Source organism: Crinia signifera, chromosome 4, assembly GCF_055691185.1.
Source record: "Crinia signifera chromosome 4, ASM5569118v1, whole genome shotgun sequence".
Classification (NCBI taxonomy): domain Eukaryota; kingdom Metazoa; phylum Chordata; class Amphibia; order Anura; family Myobatrachidae; genus Crinia; species Crinia signifera.
In genome coordinates this window covers 322,580,270-322,603,207 of record NC_139220.1, presented here as the reverse complement: position 1 = coordinate 322,603,207, position 22,938 = coordinate 322,580,270, and the positions used below count along the sequence as shown (strand labels likewise).

At 48.9% G+C, this 22,938-nt stretch overlaps 2 protein-coding genes across 2 annotated transcripts in view; one reads left to right on the top strand and one right to left on the bottom strand.

Moving 5' to 3' along the window:
• LOC146073387 (uncharacterized) overlaps positions 1-8,140 on the top strand; it is a 26,545-nt gene extending 18,405 nt beyond the window's left edge. The window contains exons 3-4 of the mRNA XM_083180566.1: positions 6,841-7,110; positions 8,002-8,140. Coding sequence (XP_083036692.1) covers positions 6,841-7,110; positions 8,002-8,111 — 380 coding nt within the window. The 3' untranslated portion in view covers positions 8,112-8,140. The remainder of the gene's footprint in view (positions 1-6,840; positions 7,111-8,001) is intronic.
• The window catches only part of LOC146075947 (uncharacterized), a 53,139-nt gene extending 34,146 nt beyond the window's left edge, over positions 1-18,993 (bottom strand). Inside the window, exon 1 of the mRNA XM_083185656.1 lies at positions 18,878-18,993. The gene's annotated coding sequence lies outside the window, so the exon portion shown is untranslated. The remainder of the gene's footprint in view (positions 1-18,877) is intronic.
• Positions 18,994-22,938: the final 3,945 nt, after the last annotated feature.

Below are 22,938 nucleotides of genomic sequence, written 5' to 3'. Positions count from 1 at the left end.
ATATATATATATATATATATATATATATATATATATATATATATATATATATATATATCCCCTGCAGGTAACCATTGACCAAGTTTATTCTGCCTTTACTCTATGTTTTGACAGTATAATATTCGCCCATGCAGTGTGCGGCCAGTAATGACAAGTGCAAGGGGGCCCCCCGCTCTAAAGTACCCCGGGCCCCCCAAAGGCTTAATCTGCCACTGGTGCAACTTAAATGTAGAGATTGTTTTGGTAATAGTGTGTGAGGCCATGCGGATGCATGCTTTACAAACATAGCTGTAGGCCTATAATTTGTACAGCAATGTCCTAAATTTAAAATAGTAAGGAGTGCTTAAGCCACAACAATGTCATAACCCTTAAATAGCACAGGCTAATTGTGAGGTTAGAGGACAGTCCCCCAAAACCAAAGTACCAATTGGGATACAGCATACATTCATTGATGAAGGAGTAATTGAATTAATGTTATTTACTATGTACAGTATGTGTGTGTTAACATATTTTTTTTTAGTACTGTGTTTACAGCAGACCCATCTTCAATGTAGTTTCCAAATGTATGTGGCCTTCACACATAACTCTGAACTTTTTATTATGTACAAATACAACAAACATTTGTGTATGTTATATATTAATTTTTTGTTTTATCCCTTCATTACAGACACTGAACAGCAGCAGGAGGAGGTGGCAGCCCTCATGCGGGAAATCATGCTGACCCTTGTGTACCTCCAGCTCCTTTTTGGCCTTCTGGAGGCCCGCCTTTAATTTTTTATTTATCCCCCCCCCTTTTTATTTTTGTATAAAATAAAAGTTTGATTATAGTTCGAAATTGCCTGTGTTTTTAATAATTAATATGTTAGAGGGCGTGTAAGGGTAGGTACATACAGATGTGTACTGTAAGTTATACTTGTAATTTGAGGTGAGGGGTAATGATTGATGTGTGAATGTGTGTGTTTTTGAGTAAAATAACACATAGTGAAAATGCATGAATGTTTAATGTTGTTCGATTAAAACATCACACATAACATCAGGGTAGGTATACATGTTACACATTTTGGACAAAGTAATTACGTACATAATTAAGTACATATACAGAAACACCAACATAACTTGATTTAAAAGTAACAGCAATATGGGGACACATAGATAGTGATTAAAATGCCACATTAGAACATAACAAATATACATGTAATGAGGGTTCAAATGTAGTTTTATTAGGTCTTTATTAAGGTAGACAATTGAGTTAATAGAAAACAATAAGTGAATAACAAATAGATTAATTAATCAATTGTCAGATTAGTAGTTGAGAGGCAAGATTTGCAGGTCCATATATGTGAAGGGTATGCCAGCGTGCACGGACGTACGCTCACTCTCACGAGCGGTGACATAAGCTGAGTTTTCCATTGAAAACAATAGGGACCCGTCCGTGCAAACTGGCGTACGCTCAGATCTCCGCAAGAAGTCGGTGGGGAGACGGAGGAAAGACGGCCGTACACGGCGCCGTACGCTCAGTTGTCGGAGTGCAAGGGCTGGCCCGTCCGCGTACGTTGCCGTACGCTCATTTGTACGCCACTCCCCTTCTACAGTATTTCTGCCCGTACGTAAGCGGCTGATTTGTGGGTGGACTTAACCCTAACGGCCGCGTACGGCTAGCGTGCGGTAATGGCGAACGTACGCACGTTTGGCCGCTCCGAGCAGAATAATGCCCATTATGTGTATGGCACAGACGGCGGAACCCCTGGACTGACACAGCACACATGGAATTATACGACACACAGTGGCCCTTATTCTGATCGGTGCGGATATTCCCGAATTCTTTCGGATGGCATTTTTTAGCCGTCTGCGCATGCGTGGAGAACGCTATGCGCATGTGCCACGCATGGTCTCCGTACTTGTTCTCACTAATACCGTACAGAAATGTGCACCGCAATCATTCGGCCAATATGGGTGTGTTATGGGCGTCATGCGGAATGACACAGGGGCGTAGTTTCAAAGTGGGCTAAACTGGGCGGTACTTGTTTCCTATCTGGGCGCCCGCTAAGTTAATTGCGCACCATGCTATTCTCCGTAGTAAAATCGGATCACATCGCATCGGATACCACAAATGGGATGCGATGCGATCCGATTCGATTTCCCATAGGAAACAATGTTAAATGGATCAATTTACCCAAATCAGCATAGGGAAGAATGGTAAATGGGCCAGAAACCCCAAAAAAAAACACAGAGCAGTGGAATGTCCCCCCAAAAGTAGTTGACTCCACCCCGCCATCAACGTGAACCCGAAGCGTGGCGAGCGGCGGCGGTACGCGTCCTCCGACCTTTTCATGCCCTACTATCCACTAGGGCGTGGAGTGAGAATAGAATAGTGTGGCGAGCGCAGCGAGCCACCGAGCCCGAAGCGTGGCGAGCGCAGCGAGCCCCGCGAGGGGACGCGGATACCTTCACAGGTAAACGCATCCCTTCGCGGGCTTCCCAGGTGTCCGCGTCGCCATGGACACCTGGGAAGCCCGCGAGGGGACGCGTATATCTGTGAAGGTATCCGCGTCCCCTCGCAGGGGCTCGCTGCGCTCGCCACGCTTCGGGCTCGGTGGCTCGCTGCGCTCGCCCACACTATTCTATTCTCAACTCCACGCCGACGTGGATAGTAGGGCATGAAAAGGTCGGAGGACGAGTACCGCCGCCCCTCGCGGGCTCGCTGCGCACGCCACGCTTCGGGTTCACGTTGATGGCGGGGTGGCGTCAACTACTTTTGGGGGGACATTTCAATGTTCAGGGGTGTTTTTGGCCCATTTACTATTGTTCCTATGATAATTTGGCTAAATTGAGCCATTTCCCATTGTTTCCTATGGGAAATCGAATCGGATCGCATCGCATCGTATACCATCGAATACCGAATCCGATGCGATGCGATCCGATTTCATTACGGTGCCGTACGTTGAAAACCTGGGCGCCCAGATAGGAAACAAGTACCAACTGGGCGGAAACATGGGCGGACACGGGGGAGTACACATATTTTGGTAGGCGTGCATTCGGACAGCACGCCGAATGCACGCAAACAAAAAGGGTAGAAATGTGCGGTGTCCAAAAGGCTACTCTTGCTTTGCGGACACCACTCGGTCATGCGCTAGGCAATCGGAACGCCTAATCAGGACGGACGCACCTCAACCAATGTCACCTGAACCCAATACAATCACCTAATTTACTCATTACTTGTAAATTACACGCTTCTCACTGCTTCAATTGGAACCATTGCAGCTTAAAGGGAACATTACATGCTGCACTTGTCACACACTTTTACACTGCAAATAATCAACACAACTTAATATTAATAATACTAATACACATGGCACTTCTGCATGTATCAATGAATACAGACATTTGTGGGGCCAAAATAACATTTATTAAAGAAACTTTGGGTAAAATTTCAAAAACTTAAAAAATAAAATGCTACCATAACAGGAATAAAAGGAAATAATATAGAATAAATAGCCACAGCAGAATCATTAGGAACACATCAGGTGGCTTCACAACAAAAGTACAGCACCAACACTTCAAGTACAGCACACAGTAATGGTAGCCGAAACAGGGCAACAGGGGAACCAAACATGACATTTGAACCGCGGGCAAATGTGGTGACCCTGAGCACGGAATTGGACACAGGAAGCTGACACACACAGCTCAATGGAAGATTTGGGAAGACATAACGGTGGAGATTAATGGGGACACAAGTTCATTTGCGGGCACGTTTGCCCCTGGCAGGCTCCTTGCCACGTGCAGCAGCTCTTCGGCCTTGTCCACGGCCAGAGTCAGATGGTGGCTCATGTGGAGCACATGCTGGTGAGGGGGTGGATGTTCTTCCCCCTCTGGCAGCAGGGAGTGATGGTGTTGGTAATGCACCCGAAGCGGGTGACATTAGGACCCTATTGGTAGTAACTAGCTCCACCATAAGTTCATTATGGCGGAGGAGGAGGTCATTTTGCCGCAGGGCTTGATCAGCCAGCACCTGCAGGCTAGCAGCAATAGCTTGGTGGCTGGCCACTCATAGCTTGCTGGCTGGCACTCATAGCCTGCAGGCTCGCAGCAATACTCTGCTGGCTGGTGGTCAAACCCTGCAGCACCTCCTCGGCCCTACGCACCCGCTCGAATGCCGACTCTCCGTGCTGCACAATACTATCTAGCACACGGCCCCACATGGACAATTCAGCCGCGGACAATCCCGGCGGCTGCTGCACAGGCCTGCTACTGGGGCCAGGTGGCACAGACTCCACAACCTCCTCAAGAGAATCTTGACCAAGCGGTGGGGATGCTGTTGAACGAGAAATTACCAATTAACACACATTCCATGGCAAATTTAAAACATCTACTTATGGCCTGGCAAATAATTACCTTCAAGCGTAGAAGCCATCACTTCCACTGGGGACTCGCTGTCTATAGTGCTCACCCCCCGGACCTCCTCCACTGCAATGCAGCACTGGGCCATCTCTTCCAGGGGGGTGAGCTCCAGCTTTGATGGCATGGGGCCAGCCCCAGAGGTGTGGCTGTGTTCCCACCGCTGGGTCAATTTCTTCTTGAGGTTGCCTTTGAAGTCGTGCCACCTGCAATCAAAGTGTACATATTAATACATGTAACTCCTCATGTTTGCTGTAGCACCCATTGCAATCTGAAACATAATACAACATGTGCCTACTGACAACAAACTTACATTATATTCATTTTTAAACCCAACCCTTAGAAGATACAACAACAGTCCCCCTCCAATAACTATCAATTCAATGTCATGGCCAACATGTCTGTGCCTCCAAGCAACGTGAACACCCATTGACCAACTCCATCTAATATTTAATGTAAACATTACTGGACTTGTACCACTCAAATGTAACACACATGTACTTGCCTCTTCTTAACGTGCTCCGTCTGACGAACTTGTGGAGCCACTGCATTAATCTCCGCCTTTATCTCCTCCCAGATCTTCCATCTCCTTGTGTGTGTCAAATTCACTGCTGGGCACTCTATTAAATCACGTGCCCGGGTCACCAGGATGTCAAGCTCCTGCGGTTCATATGCCATGTTTCTTGTGGTTGGTTCCTCTGTTGCCCCACTGCGGCCATGGGCACGGCCACTGGCACGGCCACTGCCACGGCCACCGGTTGCTGTACTTGAAGTGCTGGGCTGGCTACTCTGTTGGGAAGCCACCTGCTGTGTTGCCAATGATTCTGCTGATGCTGAGGATGGGCCAGCTGCTGATTGGCCTGATGTTGATGGGCCATCTGGGTGCTCTGGGTTGAGGGGGACATAGGTGGTGTTGGCCTCCATGCGGGACAAGAGATTCTGCACCACCTGTTCTTCCTCTGACTCTGAGCCAGCCATGTTTGCAACAACTGTTTGCCTTTCTAGGACAACTTTAAATACTATTTCTGTAATTGGCGTTAATCAGCTGCAACCTGCGTTCCGTACGGCCGCGTTCTGTATGCCAGCGTCAACCGTGCGGCGCATACGGGACGCCCCTTGGTGTGGATAAATATTTCTCAAAAACCTGGCAAACTGAGTAAGTCTGATTTAGTAGCTAAATGCAGATTCCAACACCAAAGACCAAATAAAACTGAGGTCACACATGAAATGTATATTTGATTGTACATCTGTAGTGTGCACTTGTTTGGTATGTAGTACAAATGACACTACCCATTCCATACAGTATGTAAATCCAGTCCACCACTTAGCCACAAGTAATCAGTGCTAGCATCCAAATCACATGTGAAAGCACTCCAAATTCAGGCTGGATGCTAGCTACTTTTCATTCCACCTCTGTAGTATGGGCCTGTAGAAGGTAAGTGTACACATGGCAGCATGGCCTAATTTTGGGAAAAGGTCTGCCACTATTTGCTATGTTTCTGTTGCATAGCTTTCATTATAAAATAGCTGTTTAGTACCTTGTTGAGTTAGGTGTAAGTGTCTAGTGATGCAGACTATTTCACCTGTTGCTTATACCCATGTTTGGTGAATGCTAGAGATTATATATAATGTGTTTACATCATAGTTTAGACTGTGTGTTTAGGATGGGGGTGCGATGCAATGGGTTAGCCGTATGTTCGGGCGCATACACGCTGTTAGTGTAAAAATGAACAATAAAGTTAATACCAAATATCACTGTGACCAACCAATGACAGCACATGATTGTGTGATTTGTGCCATTGCTAAAATGGCTGCCTACCAGCGAGCACAACCCTTCTCCACTGCGGAGCTGATGTCGCTGGTGGCAGTGATGGAGCGGAGACTGGGGCAGGCAGGCCCCTTCATCACAAATCGTGACAAGCGCCGGGCATATGTTGCGGCCCGGCGCCGCATATTCGCCCGCACTCATGTGCGGAGGACCATCGCCCAACTGGAGAGGCGATGGTCCGACCTGCGGAGGCGGGAGCCGGAGCGTCTGCAGGCTCTGAAGTATTTTCGCCAAATACATATAATTGACAGTGGCCAGGATTCGGTCTGCTTCAAAAGTGTTAAAATGGAGAGTAATAAACAGGCAGCCAATCAGCTCCTACCTGGCATTTTACAACTACAGTCTGTGACATGACAGGAAGGATCTGATTGGCTGCGTGTTTATCACTCTACATTGTATAACTTTTGAAGGCTAGTGCATCTAGGCCAGTGAGTGTTTGCATTTTCACATTATTTAATATTAATATTACATGAGGTAAATTGGGTGTTGATGACATAGAAAAGCCATATACTATATGTGTGATATATAACACATATATAATGTGGTTATGATATGTACTTGTTAGAGTGATTTCAATGTCAAATGACACTCACCCATTTTGTTTGTTTAACCCACAGCGCGGGAGAGAGCCAGACAGGCCCGTGAGGAGGCCACACAGGAGGCCCAGGAGGTGGCCACTGAGGAGGCCACACAGGAGGCCCAGGAGGTGGCCACTGAGGAGGCCACACAGGAGGCCCAGGAGGTGGTCACTGAGGAGGACACAGAGGAGGCCCAGGAGGTGTCCCAGGAGGTCGAAGTGGAGGAGGAGGAGGTGACCCTACCCCTTCACGATTTGCCACCACCTCCCAATGTGGAGGATGAAGAGATGGTGGAGCTGCCTGGCAGGGGTAAGTAGACATAATGCATCATTACTGAGTTAGGTACAGTTTGTTAGGTCGCACAGCTGATTAAATTTTGCTATAATATAGTAAAGAGTAGTCCAAAAAAAATGGGAAACATCAGACACACTTTGGCCTTATAGGGCCATGCTGCAAACGTGCAATCTGGATGCTCATGTAGGTGATGAGTGTTTATTTATGGAGGCTCTTTGTATAGAAGCAACAATAAAACATCAATGGAATATGGCCAGGCCTGATTTATACTGGAGTCCCAAGTGGCCAGTTTGCATGGGCCCCCCTCTAGGCAGTGTGCCCGTGTTGTTGTCATGTATTTTTGAAAGGTATTATGTATGATGGATTGACCTTAGAAATTGTTTGGTGTATGGAAGCGGATTAGTGCTGCACTTTCACCTATCTGGCAATGTGACAAGGAATCATGAAGTAATGGGCAGAGGGAGTAGCCTAGCATTTTCCTGTGGTATCTATTCTATCTCTCTCTCTCTCTCCTATCTATCTATCTATCTATCTATCTATCTATTCTATCTATCATGCAGTTTAGCTATTAAGCAGTAACATGCAGGTATATATGTATGGGTAAATGTGGCATGTTGTAGTGGGTGTATGTTTTGAGTTGAGTGAGGAGTCTTTGGCCAGGACAAGTGTGAGTGATCCTCAAGTGTGGTTGTGTTTTTGATATATAGATTGTGAAATGTATATGTCACACAAGTGTGTGTGTGTGGCGGCAGCATCATGATCATATATTTGATGACATTACATACCAGAGTGGCTAAGGCTTTTTTTGTATGTATGATTTCTCATGGTGTAGGTACTTAGGATTGACTGTACAAGGTGTACGTGAGTAGCATAATTAATGTTGTACCCCCTTTCTCATGCACACAGATTACCAGGAGCCAGCCCAGGGAGTTCGAGGGGCTCTCATGAGCTTACGGGAGGACCTGAGGCGGATGACCGCTCATGTGGAGGACCTCTGTGTCCTGCTGCTGGACTGATGTTCGTCTATTTTGTTTTAATTTTGAAATAAAAGTTAGCCGTTATTTAAGAAGTTGTCTGTGTGTTATTTTAGTATTTAACATTAAAAGTATAAATAGCATTTAAAACACAAACATGTGGATGTTTAGATATGTACACAGCAAAAGGGTAGATGACATTTTTATCCCCATAGGGAATGTTAGGGTTAATGTATAGTGCTTGTAAGTGTTTAAGGATCAATTAGATAAATAACAGATGACCAGGAGCAACAATCTGTTCTCAAAGTGGTTTGCTAATTGCCTAAGTGTGTCATGTGATCTATTTGGGAACTCAGATAACAGTAGTCTGGTTTTTTGCGTAAGTACACTGCATCTGTGCGTAGTGGCCGGTTCGCGTCCGTTCTGACGCGGGAAGGCCGTGCATACGCGGTCAGACCGTGCAGAATCGGAGTGTTTCCCCCGCACACGCATGGTTTGTATGTCGTCCGTAAACACGCCCTGTTCTTAAAGAGTGAGTCCGTCCGAATGCGGAGGACACGTGGGCGTTTCTACGGACGAAGGCCGCACGCCGCCGAACAGCGTGGCGTGCGGACCGCACCGTCAGAATTCGGGAATATCCGCACCGATCAGAATAAGGGCCATAGTGACACTCCTACAGTAAAAAGAGTTATTCTTTTAATAAAATAATGGCAGCACCCCTGGAATGATACAGCAGACTTAGCAGCACCCCATAAATTATACAGCACACTTGGCTCACCCCTGGACTGATACGCTCACTTAGCATCACCCCTGGACTGTGACGGCACACTTAGCAGCACCCCATGAATTATACAGCAGACTTTGCAGCAACCCATGAATTATATGACACACTTGGCTCACCCCAGGAATTATGCGTCACACATGTGGGCATCCCTGACCTGATACAGCACACATGGAATTATACAGCACAGATGTCGGCACCCCTGGACTGATATGGCACACATGGAAATATACGGCACAGATGGCGGCACCCCTGGACTGATATGGCACACATGGAAATATACGGCACACATGGCGGCAGGCATGGAATTATACGGCAGACAAGTTCCTGCAGTAAAACTAAAATTTTTTATTCTTTTAATTATAAAAAAGAGCAGCACACCGGGAATTATACGGCAGACTTAGCAACACCCCATGAATTATACAGCACTCTTGGCTCACCCCTGGATGACAGCACATTTAACAGCCCTTGCAGTAAAAAAAGAAAAACACCGGGGGCCAAATGTAATAGGGTGAGAGCAGTGGCGTAGCTAGCGTAAGGCAGCCCCCGCTGCCGCTTGGGGCAGCGGGGGCGCCTGCTCCCACATACGGCAAAAAAACTCACAGTGCAGGGACTCGGAAGGCGCTGTCCCAAGCTGTCAGTCAGCAGCACCGGCAGCAGGAACTCTAGGACCCCTCCACTCCACCTCTCACATCCACTCTGTGAGGTCTGTAGCCCGTGAGTATTTGTGTCCTCCGGTGGCTATCTCCTCTCCCTCCCCTGCCCGGGACCTTCCTCTCCTCCAGCAGCAAACTCCATGATTTAAGTAGCTATGCTGTTCTTTTCTATTATTTTAAATTAAAAATGCACTTTGTTTTACAGTAGATTATTTGATATTATATCATCATGTTGGTTCATTCTGCCTCATAACTGATGGTGCAGCCGGGATATGCCGCTTGTCTGCTGCAAGGCTGTGGAACTACATACATGATTTATAGTGGCTCAGTTAAACATGAGCGCTAACGAATGAAATGCAACAGGTATAAATCTTTGCTCTAACTGTTTACAAAGAACAATAACAGTCATTATTTCTGGCTGCTGAGAGCGGCAGCATATTGCAGTGCAAACATAATATCAACTTTAGAGCCGGAATATATGGGGGAAATTTACTAATATGAAAAACCTAGTTTTTCGTATTGGTATTTCCCCTCCGACTGCATACGACTGTTTCAGTCGTATGCAAAGTCGTGTTCCGGAGGGGAATGTACAAAGCAGTCAGATCCGACTACTTTGTAACCCTCCGATGGTGTAATGATTCGTATTAGCTGGCCGTATATATGGCCGCTAATATGAATTAGTACAGGCAGTCTGCACGGATCAGTCAGATCCGTGCAGGCTGCAGAGTGTTAAAAAAAATAGAAAATTAAATTTAAAAAAAAAATGGCGTGGGGTCCCCCCACAGCTGTAACCAGCACCAGGCTGAAAGAGCCGGGGTCGGTAATTAAAAATCAGGGAACCCGACAAGTAGGGGTTCCCCGATTTTTAACAACCAGCCCCAGGCTCCAGGTCCGGGGCTGGTTCCCAAATTACGGGAGACAAAATGAGTAGGGGTCCCCCGTATTTTAAGAACCAGGCCAAACCAGCCAGCAGGGTAATGCCACAGCCGGGGGGAGACTTTTGGTACTTACAGTATGTAGTATCTGGGCGTCCGATTTTGTGATTGTATACCTTACCTTAAGGCATACAATCAGATGCGATGCGATGCGATGCGATGCGATTTTGCATAGGATTCAATGTTAAGAAGGTCCTGTTCATTTCCCCACTATCCAAGTGGGCATAGAGTTAATTTTATATAGCATGGCGAGCGCAGCGCAGCGAGCCACCGAGCCCGAAGCGTGGCGAGCGAACGCATATTTCTTAAAAAGTATTCTGTGTCCCCTTGCGGGGCTCGCTACGCTCGCCACGCTTCGGGCTCGGTGGCTCGCTACGCTCGCCACAGGTTTATATCCAACTCCATGCCCACTTGGATAGTGGGGAAAGGAAAAGGACCCCTTTTTCCCATTGAATTCTATGTTAAAATGGACTCAGACCATTTTAACATTGAATCCTATGGAAAAATCTTGACCATCGCATCGCATACGATTTGGTCGCATGCGATGCGATGCGATCCGATCCGATCCGATTTCTAAATCGGACGCCCAGATACTACATAAGTACCAGACTTTTTATACAAGTTCCCCCGGCCAAAGCATTAACCCTCTGACCAGTCAGCCAGGCCAGGGGCCCTGGGGGAGTGGAGACCCCCCAATAAAGGGGTCCCCCCCCTCCAGGACTTACCTGACCAGGCTGAAGCCTGGTGCTGTCCCCGGTGGCCCTGTGCGGTGACCAGCGAGCTGATCTTGGTGTAAAAAAAAGATTAATAAACTATTGTTTTAAACTGTGGAACTATGAGTCCCAGCAAGCCTCCCCAGCAAGCTGGGACTTGGAGAACCACAAGTCCCAGCCTGCTGGGCATTAAAGGGCCCGCTGGCACTTGTAGTTCCACAGTAAAAAAAATAGTTAAATAAATACACACTGACACCTTAAAAATAAAAGTTTAATACATACATTACACACACACTGATACTTACCTATCTTGATCCCGTAGGTAGGTCCCAGAGTCTTGATCCGGTGCCTGGTTCCGGATCATGTCGTCATTCTTCATCATGTCGATCTTCATGTCGGCGTCGGCGTCAGGTCCGGGTCCGAAGAAATCCATGGTGGACCTGTGGAAGGAAATCCAACTGACCCAGGTCCTCCATGGAAGTTCTTCTGGCTTGGTCCGACGTTGTCCAGGGCTTCTTGCATCTTCTTCCATCTTCTGGCTTCTTTTTCACGCTGCCGGCGACTCCAGCAATGCTCCCTGACTGTCAGAGCCACAGAGATCCTTCCTCCTCGGCGTCTGTACTAAGACTGAATTCTGGCCAATCAGAAGCCGACTTTCCTGGCTCCTGATTGGCCGCTAGGTGGCTTCTGATTGGCCAGAATTCAGTCCTCTGGACTGCTCAGGTAAGTCCTGGAGGGGGTGTACCCCTTTATTGGGGGGGTCCCCACTCCCCCAGGGCCCCTGGCCAGGCTGACTGGTCAGAGGGTTAATGCTTTGGCCAGGGGGACTTGTATAAAAAGTCTTTCCCCGGCTGTGACATTACCCTGCTGGCTGGTTTGGCCTGGGGCTGGTTCTTAAAATATGGGGGACCCCTAGTCCCTTTGTCCCCCGTATTATGGGAACCAGCCCCGGACCTGGAGCCTGGGGCTGGTTGTTAAAAATCGGGGAATATGTATTCCAGGCAGTGTACAGTCCAGTACACACCAATATGTATTCCAGGCAGCGTGCAGTCCAGTACACACCAATATGTATTCCAGGCAGCGTGCAGTCCAGTACACACCAATATGTATTCCAGGCAGCGTGCAGTCCTGTACACACCAATATGTATTCCAGGCAGCGTGCAGTCCAGTACACACCAATATGTATTCCAGGTAGCGTGCAGTCCAGTACACAGTAATATGTGTTCCAGGCAGCGTGCAGTCCAGTACACACCAATATGTATTCCAGGCAGCGTGCAGTCCAGTACACACCAATATGTATTCCAGGCAGCGTGCAGTCCAGTACACACCAATATGTATTCCAGGCAGCGTGCAGTCCTGTACACACCAATATGTATTCCAGGCAGTGTGCAGTCCTGTACACACCAATATGTATACCAGGCAGCGTGCAGTCCAGTACACACCAATATGTATACCAGGCAGCGTGCAGTCCAGTACACACCAATATGTATTCCAGGCAGCGTGCAGTCCAGTACACACCAATATGTATTCCAGGCAGCGTGCAGTCCAGTACACACCAATATGTATTCCAGGCAGCGTGCAGTCCAGTACACACCAATATGTATTCCAGGCAGCGTGCAGTCCTGTACACACCAATATGTATACCAGGCAGCGTGCAGTCCAGTACACACCAATATGTATACCAGGCAGCGTGCAGTCCAGTACACACCAATATGTATTCCAGGCAGCGTGCAGTCCAGTACACACCAATATGTATTCCAGGCAGCGTGCAGTCCAGTACACACCAATATGTATTCCAGGCAGCGTGCAGTCCAGTACACACCAATATGTATTCCAGGCAGCGTGCAGTCCTGTACACACCAATATGTATTCCAGGCAGCGTGCAGTCCAGTACACACCAATATGTATTCCAGGCATCGTGCAGTCCAGTACACACCAATATGTATTCCAGGCAGTGTGCAGTCCAGTACACACCAATATGTATTCCAGGCAGCGTGAAGTCCAGTACACACCAATATGTATACCAGGCAGCGTGCAGTCCAGTACACACCAATATGTATACCAGGCAGCGTGCAGTCCAGTACACACCAATATGTATTCCAGGCAGCGTGCAGTCCTGTACACACCAATATGTATTCCAGGCAGCGTGCAGTTCTGTACACACCAATATGTATTCCATGCAGCGTGCAGTCCTGTACACACCAATATGTATTCCAGGCAGCGTGCAGTCCAGTACACACCAACATGTATTCCAGGCAGCGTGCAGTCCTGTACACACCAATATGTATTCCAGCCAGCGTGCAGTCCAGTACACACCAATATGTATTCCAGGCAGCGTGCAGTCCAGTACACACCAATATGTATTCTAGGCAGCGTGCAGTCCAGTACACACCAATATGTATTCCAGGCAGCGTGCAGTCCAGTACACACCAATATGTATTCCAGGCAGCGTGCAGTCCAGTACACACCAATATGTATTCCAGGCAGCGTGCAGTCCTGTACACACCAATATGTATTCCAGGCAGCGTGCAGTCCTGTAGACCCCAATATGTATTCCAGGCAGCGTGCAGTCCTGTAGACCCCAATATGTATTCCAGGCAGCATGCAGTCCAGTACACACCAATATGTATTCCAGGCTGTGTGCAGTCCAGTACACACCAATATGTATTACAGGAAGCGTGCAGTCCAGTACACACCAATATGTATTCCAGGCAGCGTGCAGTCCAGTACACACCAATATTTATTACAGGCAGCGTGCAGTCCTGTACACACCAATATGTATTCCAGGCAGCGTGCAGTCCAGTGCACACCAATATGTATACCAGGCAGCATGCAGTCCAGTACACACCAATGTGTATTCCAGGCAGTGTGCAGTCCAGAACACACCAATATGTATACCACGCAGCGTGCATTCCAGTACACACCAATATGTATACCACGCAGCGTGCAGTCCAGTACACACCAATATGTATACCACGCAGCGTGCAGTCCAGTACACACCAATTTGTATACCAGGCAGCGTGCAGTCCAGTACACAGTAATATGTATTCCAGGCAGCGTGCAGTCCTGTACACACCAATATGTATTCCAGGCAGCGTGCAGTCCAGTACACACCAATATGTATACCAGGCAGCGTGCAGTCCTGTACACACCAATATGTATTCCAGGCAGCGTGCAGTCCTGTACACACCAATATGTATGCCAGGCAGCGTGCAGTCCAGTACACACCAATATGTATACCAGGCAGTGTGCAGTCCAGTACACACCAATATGTATACCAGGCAGCGTGCAGTCCAGTACACAGTAATATGTATTCCAGGCAGCGTGCAGTCCATTACACACCAATATGTATTCCAGGCAGTTTGCAGTCCAGTACACACCAATATGTATACCAGGCAGCGTGCAGTCCTGTACACACCAATATGTATACCAGGCAGCGTGCAGTCCATTACACACCAATATGTATACCAGGCAGCGTGCAGTCCAGTACACAGTAATATGTATTCCAGGCAGCGTGCAGTCCATTACACACCAATATGTATTCCAGGCAGCGTGCAGTCCAGTACACACCAATATATATACCAGGCAGCGTGCAGTCCATTACACACCAATATGTATTCCAGGCAGTGTGCAGTCCTGTACACACCAATATGTATTCCAGGCAGTGTGCAGTCTAGTACACACCAATATGTATTCCAGGCAGTGTGCAGTCTAGTACACACCAATATGTATACCAGGCAGTGTGCAGTCTAGTACACACCAATATATATACCAGGCAGCGTGCAGTCCAGTACACACCAATATGTATACCAGGCAGCGTGCAGTCCAGTACACACCGATATGTATACCAGGCAGCGTGCAGTCCAGTACACACCGATATGTATTCCAGGCAGCGTGCAGTCCAGTACACACCAATATGTATTCCAGGCAGTGTGCAGTCTAGTACACACCAATATGTATTCCAGGCAGTGTGCAGTCTAGTACACACCAATATATATACCAGGCAGCGTGCAGTCCAGTACACACCAATATGTATACCAGGCAGTGTGCAGTCCAGTACACACCAATATGTATTCCAAACAGCAGGCAGTCCTGTACACACCATTATGTATTCCAGGCAGCGTGCAGTCCTGTACACACCAATATGTATTCCAGGCAGTGTGCAGTCCAGTGCACACCAATATGTATTCCATGCAGCGTGCAGTCCAGTACACACCAATATGTATACCAGGCAGCGTGCAGTCCAGTACACACCGATATGTATTCCAGGCAGCGTGCAGTCCAGTACACACCAATATGTATTCCAGGCAGCGTGCAGTCCAGTACACACCAATATGTATACCAGGCAGCGTGCAGTCCAGTACACACCAATATGTATTCCAGGCAGCGTGCAGTCCAGTACACACCAATATGTATTCCAGGCAGCGTACAGTCCAGTACACACCAATATGTATTCCAGGCAGCGTGCAGTCCTGTACACACCAATATGTATTCCAGGCAGCGTGCAGTCCAGTACACACCAATATGTATTCCAGGCAGCATGCAGTCCTGTACACACCAATATGTATTCCAGGCAGCGTACAGTCCAGTACACACCAATATGTATTCCAGGCAGCGTTCAGTCCTGTACACACCAATATGTATTCCAGGCAGCGTACAGTCCAGTACACACCAATATGTAGTCCAGGCAGCGTGCAGTCCTGTACACACCAATATGTATTCCAGGCAGCGTGCAGTCCAGTACACATCAATATGTATTCCAGGCAGCGTGCAGTCCAGTACACACCGATATGTATTCCAGGCAGCGTGCAGTCCTGTACACACCAATATGTATACCAGGCAGCGTGCCGTCCAGTACATAGAAACAGAATGTGATGGCAGATAAGAACCACTTGGCCCATCTAGTCTGCCCCTTTTAAAAATTGTAACCTCAAACCATATTTGATCCTTATTTTTTTGTAAGGATATCAATATGCCTATCCCAAGCAAATGATGTATTCCAGGCAGTGTGCAATACTGTACACACTTGGGCCCTTATTCTAATCGGCTCGGTACGGCCCGCGTGCGGCCGTACCGCCGATGTTTTTGTTCTGCACATGCGCAGAGGTCATTCTGCGCATGTGCAGCCCCCTTCGCCGCAGACGGATTTCGTCCGCCGCAAAGGGGGCGTATAGGGGCGTGAGGGGCTTCAGCCCCTCATTTCCCTATGTGTACGCCCCGCGTTTCATGGGCGTTCCCATGCAAACGCGGGGCGTATGCATGGTAATGAGGGCATGACGCCCTCATTACCATGACATGGGGGCGGAAAGCTGACGTCGCCGGATGTCAGCTTTCAGCCCCCTTTCAAGCTCCCACACGGACGATTGTCCGTGTGGTCTGAGCTTGCGGGAGCTGCCGCGGCGTGCGGGCCTGCCTTCGATGGTCGTCGACCATCGAAGGCAGGGGGCAGCTCCCACCATGGTGGAGGCGTAGCCTCCACCATTTTTGTGCGGATCGCCAGCCGTCCGTGTATGGACGGCCGTGGCGATCCGTCGGGTGGGCGGCCCTTGGTTTGTGCGGTCGGAGCCCCGTGTGCGGCTCTGACCGCACCAACCAGAATAAGGGCCTTGATGATGAATACAATGTTTCTTATGAGAATGGTATAGTTAAGGGATTATAAACAATACATACATTCCGCATAGATATAATAGCATATAGCGTAGTTTAATATAAGTTAGAAAGAGCTTACATAGAGATGTTCAGTGGACTTTAGTTGTTTATGCAATTTTCAAGTAGAAATCATATGATGTGAGCAAACAGGTTTTCACGTAGGGTGGGTGACATTGTGGGACAGTGTGACATGGTCAAAGGTAACTAACATTGGCTTCTGTTTGCTTACAAGATAGTAGACTTGTTTTTTATGGACTATGAATGGCAGAATGAACTGCTTTAACCCCTTCATCCTCTAAAGCCGGGGTCCTCATCAGACAATAAAAATAATTACAGGGCCCAGCAAGTTACTGCAGAAGGTCATCACATCACATGTGTGGTCAGCAGACAGCACATACATGGCAGCATTGTGGAGGCACAGAGTGATGGGAGGAGTCTGATATACCATAACCCATCACATCACACGTGTAGTCAGCAGACAGCACATACATGGCAGCATTGTGGAGGCACAGAGTGATGGGAGGAGTCTGATATACCATAACCCATCACATCACATGTGTGGTCAGCAGACAGCACATACATGGCAGCATTGTGGAGGCACAGAGTGATGGGAGGAGTCTGATATACCATAACCCATCACATCACACGTGTAGTCAGCAGACAGCACATACATGGCAGCATTGTGGAGGCACAGAGTGATGGGAGGAGTCTGATATACCATAACCCATCACATCACATGTGTAGTCAGCAGACAGCACATACATGGCAGCATTGTGGGGGCGCAGAGTGATGGGAGGAGTCTAATATACCATAACCCATCACATGACACGTGTAGTCAGCAGACAGCACATACATGGCAGCATTGTGGAGGCACAGAGTGATGGGAGGAGTCTGATATACCATAACCCATCACATCACATGTGTAGTCAGCAGACAGCACATACATGGCAGCATTGTGGAGGCACAGAGTGATGGGAGGAGTCTAATATACCATAACCCATCACATCACACGTGTAGTCAGCAGGCAGCACATACATGGCAGCATTGTGGAGGCACAGAGTGATGGGAGGAGTCTGATATACCATAACCCATCACATCACACGTGTAGTCAGCAGGCAGCACATACATGGCAGCATTGTGGAGGCACAGAGTGATGGGAGGAGTCTGATATACCATAACCTATCACATCACACGTGTAGTCAGCAGGCAGCACATACATGGCAGCATTGTGGAGGCACAGAGTGATGGGAGGAGTCTGATATACCATAACCCTTCACATCACACGTGTAGTCAGCAGACAGCACATACATGGCAGCATTGTGGAGGCACAGAGTGATGGGAGGAGTCTAATATACCATAACCCATCACATCACATGTGTGGTCAACAGACAGCACATACATGGCAGCATTGTGGGGGCACAGAGTGATGGGAGGAGTCTAATATACCATAACCCATCACATCACATGTGTGGTCAGCAGACAGCACATACATGGCAGCATTGTGGAGGCACAGAGTGATGGGAGGAGTCTAATATACCATAACCCATCACATCACATGTGTAGTCAGCAGACAACACATACATGGCAGCATTGTGGAGGCACAGAGTGATGGGAGGAGTCTAATATACCATAACCCATCACATCACATGTGTAGTCAGCAGACAACACATACATGGCAGCATTGTGGAGACACAGAGTGATGGGAGGAGTCTAATATACCATAACCCATCACATCACACGTGTAGTCAGCAGACGGCACTTACATGGCAGCATTGTGGAGGCACAGAGTGATGGGAGGAGTCTGATATACCATAACCCATCACATCACACGTGTAGTCAGCAGACAGCACATACATGGCAGCATTGTGGGGGCACAGAGTGATGGGAGGAGTCTAATATACCATAACCCATCATATCACACGTGTAGTCAGCAGACAGCACTTACATGGCAGCATTGTGGAGGCACAGAGTGATGGGAGGAGTCTGATATACCATAACCCATCACATCACACGTGTAGTCAGCAGACAGCACATATGTGGTGGCCGGTGCACGAAGGGAACGGGTTCCCCTTACCTTGCCTCTTCAGGGGTGTCTCAGGTTCGTCCGCTTCTCCGTTGTCCGATGGACCGAAGAGAGACACTTCAATGACGGAAGACACGGTCTGTAGTACAACTCAAATTTATTGTAAATTAGATGCAACCTTTGCCCACTGACCCTCACGACGGAGCAGTAACTGCAGGTTAAGGTCACGGTAATGAATAACAGATAATTACGACACAATTATCCTGACAGCAGTAAATATCACATGCAGCAACAACACAGAGTAACGCGCTGTCCAGGCGTCGAATGACCAATTAGGCCCGGTAATACCAATAGGAGACAACTTAAACAGAATATGTACGTGCCCACTGGGCCTACAGGCTTCATGTGTTCAAGGTACCGCAACGGCGCTCTGGGTCAAACAACCCCGCTTTAAGGTCACTACTGGGTCGGCAAGTCGACACGGTACCGTTAACACTGAAGGCTACCGTCAGCATATACACATGTCAAAACGTACATGGACACGCTACAACTATATATATAACAGTAAGTAATGGTTTGATTAACTGGTGCACCAGGGTACCCTCTTAACCAAAGAACCTGAGGTGACGTCACCGTTAATATAACTCAGTCCCGGCCTACCTGTGCACAGGGTTTCTTCCTCAATATGAACCCAGTGGGGTTATTCGGTGTGTATAAGGTCCCTGTGATCCTTTGGGGGCATAGGCGGGAGGGTCAGGGGTCAATTTGACGGGTCCCCAATATCAATCACACTTTATGGCCTAACAGAAGGAGTTCTTTGATTTGGCCACCAGATGGCGCTGTCCCTTCACAAATTGAAGGGCTTCCTGCGCTGATGAAGGTTCTCAGGTGAGGTGAGTGACACCTATAGTGGCAGCGGGGCATACAGTGTACCCTGGGTCCCTGGATAACGCTCCCCCATAGAACTGAACAGCTGGGGTCACAGGGGGGGCCTAGCACTGGGGCCCTGGGGTGCGTTGGGGTGGTGCTGTATCCACAATTGTACGGGAAGGGAATGGCTGGACGTGGAACAAGGCAGGGCGTTAGTACCTGGCGTCTGGATACAGCTGCAGGCTCCTGCCTGTCACGACCTCCAACTTCGCTGGCTCTCCTCTTCCTCGGCGGCTCTCACTAGTGGGGGCGCTGCAGCCACAGCGTTGCCGCACTCAGTGAGCCTTCAATCCTCTGGGCTGGGGGGGGGACGCACTGTCTGGCAGCTCCGGTCACTTTTCGGAGCTGTCGCGGGTCCACCGGCTCCTGCGCTCTCCCGCAGCGTAGCACCCGGCGTCTTCTTCTTTCCCTCAGCCGCACGGGGTGAAGGGAGCTGTCCATCACCCGCCGCGGCTCCCGCTCGGCTGCCGCTGACCTCGCCGCCCTTACTGCAGTTTTTTTCTTCCGTTTTACCCCTCTGCCCCGCTCACGTGGGATTCCTCTCCCGCGCTTCCTCCTTAAACTCCCCTTCTTCTCTCCTCCAATCCCCTTGCACTACCACCTGTCTGTCACTGGAAGAGCGCAAAGTCCCGGGGAAATATTAACCCCATATCTCCTGCACTGGGGCGGCCGCTGTCGGTAACCCCTTATGTCCTGGGAGGGGGTGTGAGGGCTATATAGTTCTGGGGCACCACATTCACCCCCGCTTTTACAGATGCGTGTCCTCACGCATGAAGACATAACGGATTGTTGTCTATTTTACTCAAATCACACATTTACAACATTTACAATGGCGATTCTTTAATAATAGCAGTTTAGGGGGAAATTTACCAATTTGAAAAACCTAGTTTTTCGTATTGGTATTTCCCCTACGGTTGCATACGACTGTTTAAGTCGTATGCAAACTCGTGTTCCGAAGGGTCAGTTACAAAGCAGTCAGATACGACTGCTTTGTAACCCTCCGATGGTGTAACAATTCGTATTAGCTGGCCATATATACGGCCGCTAATACAAATTATTTCTAGCAGTCTGCACGGATCAGTCAGATCCGTGCAGGCTGCAGTGTGTAAAAAAAAATAGAAAAATAAATACATTTTAAAAATAAACCGGCGTGGGGTCCCCCCCACAGCTGAAACCAGCACCAGGCTGACAGAGCCTGGAGCCGGTAATTAAAAATCAGGGAACCCGACAAATAGGGGTTCCCCGATTTTTAACAACCAGCCCCAGGCTCCAGGTCCGGGGCTGGTTCCCAAAATACGGGGGACAAAATGACTAGGGGTCCCCCGTATTTTAAGAACCAGCCCCAGGCAAAACCAGCCAGCAGGGTAATGTCACAGCCGGGGGACACTTATAATATAAGGTCCCGCGGCCAAAACATTAACCCTACCGACCAGTCAGCCTGGCCAGGGGCCCTGGGGGAGTGGGGACCCCCCCAATGAAGGGGTCCCCCCCCTCCAGGACTTACCTGACCAGGCTGAAGCCTGGTGCTGTCCTCGATGCCCCTGGGCGGTGGGCATCGAGCTGATAAATGGTGTAAAAAAATAGATAAAACTATTGTTTTTTACTGTGGCACTAAAAGTGCCAGCAAGCCTCCCCAGCAAGCTGGGACTTGGAGAACCACAAGTCCCAGCCTGCTGGGCATTAAAGGGCCCGCTGGCACTTGTAGTTCCACAGTTAAAAAAATAGTGCACAAAACACACTGACACACTTTTAAAATAAAACTTTAATACATCCATTACACACATACTAATACTTACCTATCTTCTTCCCGTAGGTAGCCCTGGTCCTGATGTCCTCCGGTCCTGTGTCGGCGTTCCTCTTCATGTCGACGTCCTTCTTGAAGTCGACGTCCCTGTCGGCGATGGCGTCCGGTGTCCAGGGCCGACGAAATCCATGGAGGAAGCTGTGGAAGGAAACCATACTCACCTGTCCCAGCGCGACGTAGTCCAGGTAAGGGTCTTTGCAAAAAAACAAACCGAACACCCGAAACCAGACCGGACACGGAGACGCACGGTGTTTGTTTACATCGTGCGGCTCCGCCTCCCGAATGCCGCTATTGGCAACCTTGCGGCCTAGCGGCTCCTGATTGGCCGCTAGGCCGCAAGGCAGCCAATAGCGGCATTCGGGAGGCGGAGCCGCACGATGTAAACACCGTGCGGCTCTCTGCTGTCCGGCTGGATTCGGGGTGTTCGGTTTGTTTTTTTGCAAAGACCCTTACCTGGACTACGTCGCCCCGGGACAGGTGAGTATGGTTTCCTTCCACAGCTTCCTCCATGGATTTCGTCGGACCCGGACACCGGACGCCATCGCCGACAGGGACGTCGACTTCAAGAAGGACGTCGACATGAAGAGGAATGCCGACACAGGACCGGAGGACATCAGGACCAGGGCTACCTACGGGAAGAAGATAGGTAAGTATTAGTATGTAAGGGCTTTGTGTGTATTAAAGTTTTATTTTAAAAGTGTGTCAGTGTGTTTTGTGCACTATTTTTTTAACTGTGGAACTACAAGTGCCAGCGGGCCCTTTAATGCCCAGCAGGCTGGGACTTGTGGTTCTCCAAGTCCCAGCTTGCTGGGGAGGCTTGCTGGCACTTGTAGTGCCACAGTAAAAAACAATAGTTTTATCTAGTTTTTTACACCATTTATCAGCTCGATGCCCACCGCCCAGGGGCATCGAGGACAGTACCAGGCTTCAGCCTGGTCAGGTAAGTCCTGGAGGGGGGGGGGACCCCTTCATTGGGGGGGTCCCCACTCCCCCAGGGCCCCTGGCCAGGCTGACTGGTCGGTAGGGTTAATGTTTTGGCCACGGGACCTTATATCATAAGTGTCCCCCGGCTGTGACATTACCCTGCTGGCTGGTTTTGCCTGGGGCTGGTTCTTAAAATACGGGGGACCCCTAGTCATTTTGTCCCCCGTATTTTGGGAACCAGCCCCGGACCTGGAGCCTGGGGCTGGTTGTTAAAAATCGGGGAACCCCTATTTGTCGGGTTCCCTGATTTTTAATTACCGGCCCCGGCTCCTTCAGCCTGGTGCTGGTTTTGACTGTGCTGTTGGGGGGACCCCACGCCGTTTTTTTTTTTAATATTTAATTTTTTTTCTATTTTTTTACACTGCAGCCTGCACGGATCTGACTGATCCGTGCA